A 7,669-nucleotide genomic window follows, 5' to 3' on the forward strand; every position below is an offset into this window, starting at 1 on the left:
GTCTCCTGGAGCAATACATGTTTATGATGAGTCTACTGGAGAGATGGTTTCAATACCAAAAAGGGATAATCTTCTCACACATCAAAGCTTAGGAGCTGATGGTAGTACTGTACTAATTAAAAAGCGAGGACTATTAGGGAGCTTAAAAGAAGAGAATGTCAAGGATCCGAGAGAAATTATTGATTCAGCTCAAAGTATTGAATCTTTCTATGGGACTGTCCGAGAAATGGAAAAAAAGAAAGTCTCTTCGGGTTTGGACTGGCAGACGGATGGAGGTCATCAAAGCGATTTATATAGTGATCATAGTAGTAATAGAGAATACAGTTCTCCTAGAGTCAAAAATACTCCTAGTACTCAGTGCAATACTGATTCTTCTCCTTGTTTAGGTATTAGTAAAGAAAGGCTAAGGAAAAAAGAAGAGGATGGGAATGCATTTGAAAATAAGCAAGACTCACATATTTACAAAGAAGATTCAGAATGTGATGATCATGAAATTAATCAAAATATGAAAAGTATCCATAGTAATATTTATCAGAAGGAGAAGGATTCAGAAGCTGAGTTAGTAATTCCAAGACTCTCCTTAACTGAAAAACGAAGATCTATTTCAAAAAAACTCTCAGAAGAAGATTTAAGTATTGAAAAAGATCATATTTCCTTTAGATTACATAGTGAGAGAAGACTTAATCACTCTAGAAATAGATTTGATAGAGCACCACATGGTAACTATCATTCTCATGCATATACAATGGAGAATTTAGCAGCTACAATTCAAAGACCAATATCAACATCTAGAGAAGAAATACTCAAGTTATACTCAAAGGAAGAACTTGAGAAGATTCAAACCTTTATTGAAAAAGCTAATGAACTAGTTTATGAAGGACCATTGGAAAAAAAGAATTCATGGTCTTGGGGACATAAACTTAGATGGGTAAAGATATTTAAATGTGAGATGCATTACTTCTTATCTCCAAAAGAGTCAAATATTAAAGCAAAAGCACCTCTTGGTGTTATTAACTTCAAGATAGCAGAATGGAATCTTCAAATATCTGATTCTGATGAAAAGACGTTCACTATAGTAGCACGTGGAAATACAAGTAATGGACGAGGGTATCAATGGAGGATTCCTTCAAATTCTGACCAAAGCAGAAAATCTTGGACAACTAGAATTGAAAAGATCCTCAAAGCTGCAGCATTTATGCAACAGCTCAAGGGAATTATTAGAATTCCAGCTTAAATGATTATTTTACGATATATAGAAAATTCAATACTTTAATCAAAGATTAAATACACATTTAACTAGATAAATATAGATAGGTTTTTAGTAATATGATAAGCACTAATATATATATTCATTATATTAACTATTCAAATCTACTATTAAAAGAATCTTTATAGAAGCTGTTATCGTGAAGCTTGGAAAAAGTGGTATCGTATTTTTTAGGCTTTGGATTATCCAAATATAGTATAGTGTCACAGTATGGTATATCTCCTTGAATAAACTCCTTATTAGAAAGAGCTTCTTGAATACTGGTGTTTCTATTGGCAGTAAAGTTATCCTTATTGAATAGGTGAGTTTTATTATTGGGGTCAATTTCAATAAAATTAGTCCCAGATGAGTTACCAGCATTAGAATTGGTATTTTTTGTGGATGACCCAAATCCAAGATTAAACCCTGTTGCTGTCACTGTTGCTGTTGTTTTTTCTTTTCCAACTTTATCAGAATCTTTAATAGAATCCAATGTTTTACTTGGAAGAGCTTTATAAGTCTTTCCAGAAATCCCATCATGAAACCTTAAAATCTTTAAATCATTGTAAATGTTAGTGCTGTTGTCCTCCTTGATGAACCCTGTTGTCTTACTTCTTTGGATGTATCCTGTTGTATCTTTTCCTGAAAATGGTTGAACTCGTGATATGTTATTACTTTTAGACATATTACCCAGAACAGGTTCAAAAACACAACTAGAAAGGTCATTTAACCCGAGAACATCATTATCAAAGCTCAGATCCGTAGCAGAAGCTGAGTACTGTAGGGAACTTCTAGGCTCTTTGGAAATAGATTGATTCCTATCTCTTACTTGAGTATTAGGACTTGGACGAAGAGACCCTTTTCGTTGAAAACTTGGGCAAGTTTTACTATAATCATGGGTCCTTCTTCTTGATTGGCTGTAACTTGATTCTTCTCCAGAATAGCTCAATTCTCTCTTATCAAAACCAAAAGACAAAGGGGAAAAGATTCTTGACCAGGTAGATCTCTCCTTTTTAGACGAGTCTTTCATTGAAGACAGGGTTTTTGGAGTCAGAATTCCTATCATACTTGCAGAGGCTGTTCTGCCTCCAGAAATGGAGGACTTTCGCCTGTTGTTGTACCTCTGCAGTACAGAACTTGACTCACTACGCCTCATTCCACCTTCTTTATCAAGGTCCTTAATCAAATATTGACTTAAAAGAGTGTTAATGACCAAAGTTGAGCATAAAGAGAGAAAATCAGAGTGTCTCAGCTATCTTACTAACTGTGTTCGTTTCTAAGACATCTGTCTTCAAAGCTTACCTTTTTATTTCTCTTGTTCTTTCTGCCCTCTTTGATTTCCACTCGTTATTTGATTTTTTTTTCATTTATTTTAATTAGGTTTTGCACACATTTGGCGCCAATTAAAAGTTAGTCAGCCCAAAAAGTTTTATTAATAAATATTTATATAGAAGTTAACTTAAGAAAAAAATACAGTGTGTTCTTTTATCTATTATCTTCTGGAATCAAAACTTTAATGAAGCAAAGAATCTAGACTCCAACTCAAATAGTCAAGAGCCTCCCACTTCTTTAAACCGCCATCACTTTTTTTTTCTTTCCCGTCTTTAACTTGTATACCGCTCCTCCCCACTATTTAATAGAAATTTTTGCATGTATGTCATTGCCAAGTAAACAGGCGGGAAATCCTGGCAATTATAATAATTGAGTATTTGGGTATTATATCCTTGCAAGTACACATTTTAGATTTTTTTTTTCTCTTACAATAACAAGGAAAATGTATTTCGTCATTCAAAGGGGAACTTGAATTTAATGAGGGAAAGGAACTCAAGACGCAAAATAAAGCCGGTTTATTATAGCCCGAGCGAAAATGAGGATAGTAACGAGGAAATTGATGAAATAGAGAGTTTGGCTTCTCAAGATGGATCTATTAGAAAACGAGAAAGGATACATATTGAAGAAGGTTCTCGAGAAATCAACGATATGGTGGAGTCGATAGATCTCACTCTTGTGGTATGGCTTAGGAAGATGTATTGCAAGTACAATCAGCCATATTTGACGTGCTTGGATTGTTTAGAGCATTCAAACTACACAACAAGATTGGCAGAGGAGCTACTTATGAGTAAATTTGGCGCCAAGTAGGAAGGAGTAATTCTTCACACATGCCTAGTGTTTATGGGATATCAAAGGACACTGGAATGTATATTTAACTAAAGAGGAAATAGAATAGCATCAATTATTTGGCTTATAGTCAAAATAACTACTTCCTACAAAGTTCGAACAAAGATAGTGAAATCGCACAAGACGGTACTATCTTAAGTATTCTTGGGAACACTCCAGTATAGAAATTTTGGAAGCCCCTTCTTCGGAATAGACTGGAGACAATCCTTCCTGGCGAAATTTGACCCTTACCAAGTAAGCTATGATTGAAGCTGTGGGTTTGGATATTGGTCTTGACAATATCCAAAGGGTGGCTTACGAGAGTTGCCACGGTTCCCGAAAATGCAGCTATGGAAAATAGCTTGAGAGTTTTTTTTGGGCCACTGTTCGTCTCCCCCTGCAAAGCTATCCTACTTCTCAGCTTCTCGGTTAAAGTCCAGTAGACTGCTGTAAATGGCACATCCCTCAGAATTGTAATCCATAGACCTGACCACAATTGATAAATGTTCAAGTATCTTTTTGAATCAAAAAGGAAGGATCTGTGCTTATTCACCTTAGCTCCAACTCTATTTATATTAAGAAATAACTCATCACCTATTTGAGCTTGAACTCGAGTCCTAATGAATTCCATTGGAGAAACGAATAGGGTTGTAATTGTTCTTGCTTGGATTCCAGCAATACCTGGAGAGAACCCCATAGCATTAAGAAAATAGTAGTAGGTGTTAAAGAATATTATGTTTGAAGGAATGTTAAACATCATTGTTGGTAACAGACCTGTCCAAAATGTACGTAATCCTCCATATCTATACAATTCTTGGATGATTTTCAATGTGTTAGTATTCTTTGGAACTTTATGCAAGCTTAAGCCCTTATTTGCATAAAATCCACGATTAAAAACTTCATTCGAATCTTTGTATATCCAATAATTCTTTATCACGTCTAATGGAGTGCATGCAAGTGACACTGCAAAGCCATTCAAAAATGTAAGTCCAATTGGAGATCTAAGCCCGTGATACGGCTCGTCCTTATCCTCCTTTTTCAAAAGTATACTACGCATTAGTTGTGATAAAAACTTTGAATAGTAGGTCCCCTGTATTAATTAAAGTTAAATCCAGGGATCCCAATTAGGGATACCTACCACTTGAGAATACTGAAAATATAAGGTGCTCAAAGAATTGAGCACACTTTGTAAAAACTTAGACTTAAGAGTAAGGATAGAGTTAACTATTCGATTAGAGAAAACTATTTAGTATCCATTTGTGTGGTTTTATTCGTTATACTCTCCAAGATTGTTAGAAACGTTTAATATTGAGATCTATTCAGAGAACTTCAAATTCAAGCCTGAAACCCAACAACCCAGATAAACTATACTCCTTTCTATAGTTGAAGGAGCTTTGCATATTCAACTCAATTGTAGTGAGTGCGATTCCTTAAACCTACTTTGACCAGTAGGAAACATCTATACTTCAGCAACTAACACCTGCTCACCAATTCTTAGTGAAGCAGGTTCTGTGCGGAATACTCACACGTATCTGTAACAAATAAATAAATAAATAAATAAATAAATAAATATAAATATATATATAAATATACATATACATATATATATTTATATATATTTATATTTATATGTATAATGAATTACCTAAGCTTCACCTCAATCTGATTAAATATATATTTATATTTATTATCACAGATACCCATTAGCACCCATTTAATTCTTACTTTTTGTCTCCTTAATTATTCTTTTGGCGGCATTGTCCGCATGCATTTATGAATATGGCGGTAAAATTGCCACTAGTAATAAAAATATAATTAATGTTAAAAATTTAATTGCCGTTTTCTTTCATATGAAGAGTATAAATATGAGAGAATATTTCTGGGATGTTCAGGACGAATAGTGTTAACATGGGAGAAACGAAAAGTACTGTCAAGAAAGATTCGAAGGCGCCAAACATGAGTTTTTCAGTAAGTACATAGGTGATTGCAGTAGTTGGGATAGGGACGAATGAAAGAAGCATGAAAGAATCTTTTTTGAGGATTTTCCAGACAGTCTTTCTGGAAGGTATGAGACTCAAGAAGCATGATATTGAAGGGTCCAAAGTATACCTGCTTTTAAGACTGTATATCCATTGGAGCTTCTTTTTAAACAATATAGTCTTCTTAATAGAGAGGTAATAAATAGATGTAGCAATTCCCAGAGATCCTAGAATTTTCAGTCTGGGAGTTAAGTTTGTGTTGTAGTTAACATCATATAGCCATAAAAGTTTGCTTCCTGTAGCTACAGAGTAGATAAATATGCTTATCAAGAAGTATTTGATTTGAGTAGAGAATCTGAAGTGATGAAGAACTCCTTTTCCAGTAATAAACTCCAAAGATGAGTCCCAGACTCCAAGCAAAAAGAAACATGAAAATGAGTAGTATTTTGCAATGAGGTTATCCATATCGTAGGTAAATATACATGGTGTTACAAAAAGAAAGAAACCGATGATTCCATGAAGAGTTAATGCAAATCTATAGTTATTCATTAGAGATGTAATTATATCCAACATTCCAAATAGAGATAGACAGAATATAAATACCCAACAGAGTTTAAGGTGGTGTGTGATATGGAATGCTCTTCCTAGATTTAAAACCATGATAAAAAAATGGGCTAGAGTAAATAGTATAAACGTAAATAAAAGAGTAAAAAACCTGAATCTTATTGAAATTGAGTTATTTTGATCAAGATCTTGGTATAACTCTTTCATATAGCTTTCTTTTCGAACTAACCCATTAGATTCAAGCTCCACATTATTGTAACAAAGACTACTTTTGACATTATTTTCACAATAATTTAGTTCATCAGCTTCAGCTACTACTTCGTGATTCATCATTTTGATCTTATGCGAAGAACATAGAATAGATATAATGAATGGAAATAAAGTGATCTTAATTGTTGGAATTGCCAACCAAAATATTGATTTGTTTAACAATTTAGATCTCACAAAATTCCTAATTATAGTTTGCCTGACAAGTCCAAGGTATAATTTATAAAATGAAAATAATCCAATATTATCGTCATATTTTTGGTCAATGGGTACCCAATTTGGGAAATCTGGCATTAAATAAGAGGAAAAAGGTATTACCCACAAATAATACCACAAAAAACATTGGTAAATACTTTATTAAAATTGTAATGAATACATATCGGAATTTAAACGGTGTTTTAAAATAAAAGCTTCTTCCCAAGACATAGAAGAACAATATTAATGAAAATGATAACCACGTCCCAATATATCCCAATAGAGTTTGAGAAAAGTATGTAAAATGGCTATTTTCTGAGTAGCTATCAATAATTGTAATTATCATCAAAAACAAAAGAGAAATCGTCTTTAGATGCCCATCTGTCAAACAGTTAACTTTAAATTCAAAAACATTATCATTTTGAACTTCACAAATGTTTTCTTCCATTTTCTAAAATCTCTTGAAATTTTCTGTCTTTACCAGTATTTTTACTTGGGGACTCTGATTCTATTTAATTACAATCAAACCTAACATAAAATATCCATAGAATTTCTTTCTTTTTAAAGATATTGACTTATCATTAACATTAACTTGTTTTTCTAAATTGAATATATTTATTTTTTTTTACCAACCATAGGGTGTAACTAAATTTAGGCGGCCACCTTCAAGATCATCCAAATTGATTTATTATGGAAAATTCTATTTAAAAAAAAAACGAAATTACTCACAATTCAACTCACCTATATTTTTATTTAAAACCAAGCTTAAGTTCTTAATTAATTCTAATCCTGCTTTAAATTTGTACTTCCATCACAACTCTCCCTTTATCAATTAATTATTATTACCAATCCCACTATTATATATTCCAAAAATGTCGGTACCTTTTTTGGCGCCAACTCCCAATTATGAAATTTAAAATTCAAGATGTAATTATTATTAAAAAAAAAACTTTTATTCTTTATTATATTGCATAATTTTAGAAAATTTTTAAGAAAAATTATTTTTTTTGGTACTAGTTCTGGCCTACTCATGTTTTTGTATGTTTCTGTTTGGGAAGAAACTAGATAAGCAATGTGTGGAGGAAAGTTGTAATGACGAGTTTGTAAGTCAATAATAAAGATTAACTTGATCTATGAAAAAAGTTTACTTCAATTTGTCTCAATTAACTTAATTTTTTTTTGAGTAGATCGATGTCAGGAATAAAGCAGAACTAAAAGGAAGAAATGGTAAACCTCCAAACTTGAGAGAGATTGGAGCAGC

At 32.8% G+C, this 7,669-nt stretch overlaps 6 protein-coding genes across 6 annotated transcripts; 2 read left to right on the plus strand and 4 right to left on the minus strand.

The window, feature by feature from the left end:
* The first annotated feature begins 43 nt into the window (after positions 1–43).
* Chro.60447 (PH-domain protein) lies at positions 44–1,234 on the plus strand. The annotated part of the gene is made up of 1 exon (XM_660756.1): positions 44–1,234. One exon carries the CDS (start codon positions 44–46, stop codon positions 1,232–1,234), a length of 1,191 nt encoding a protein of 396 aa, XP_665848.1.
* A 127-nt stretch (positions 1,235–1,361) lies between these two features.
* Chro.60446 (hypothetical protein) lies at positions 1,362–2,402 on the minus strand. The annotated part of the gene is made up of 1 exon (XM_660757.1): positions 1,362–2,402. One exon carries the CDS (start codon positions 2,400–2,402, stop codon positions 1,362–1,364), a length of 1,041 nt encoding a protein of 346 aa, XP_665849.1.
* A 653-nt stretch (positions 2,403–3,055) lies between these two features.
* Positions 3,056–3,385, plus strand: Chro.60445 (hypothetical protein). Its single annotated transcript, XM_660758.1, has 1 exon — positions 3,056–3,385. One exon carries the CDS (start codon positions 3,056–3,058, stop codon positions 3,383–3,385), a length of 330 nt encoding a protein of 109 aa, XP_665850.1.
* Positions 3,386–3,503: 118 nt separating this feature from the next.
* On the minus strand, positions 3,504–4,460 carry Chro.60444 (mitochondrial carrier). Its single annotated transcript, XM_660759.1, has 1 exon — positions 3,504–4,460. One exon carries the CDS (start codon positions 4,458–4,460, stop codon positions 3,504–3,506), a length of 957 nt encoding a protein of 318 aa, XP_665851.1.
* Positions 4,461–5,232: 772 nt separating this feature from the next.
* Positions 5,233–6,507, minus strand: Chro.60443 (multi-pass transmembrane protein). Its single annotated transcript, XM_660760.1, has 1 exon — positions 5,233–6,507. The coding sequence occupies one exon, from the start codon at positions 6,505–6,507 to the stop codon at positions 5,233–5,235; it is 1,275 nt and encodes a 424-aa protein (XP_665852.1).
* A 729-nt stretch (positions 6,508–7,236) lies between these two features.
* Positions 7,237–7,440, minus strand: Chro.60442 (hypothetical protein). Its single annotated transcript, XM_660761.1, has 1 exon — positions 7,237–7,440. The coding sequence occupies one exon, from the start codon at positions 7,438–7,440 to the stop codon at positions 7,237–7,239; it is 204 nt and encodes a 67-aa protein (XP_665853.1).
* Between the last annotated feature and the right edge of the window lie 229 nt (positions 7,441–7,669).

The sequence above is a fragment of the Cryptosporidium hominis genome (genome assembly GCF_000006425.1).
Source record: "Cryptosporidium hominis TU502 chromosome 6 CHRO016142, whole genome shotgun sequence".
Classification (NCBI taxonomy): Eukaryota; Apicomplexa; class Conoidasida; order Eucoccidiorida; family Cryptosporidiidae; genus Cryptosporidium; species Cryptosporidium hominis.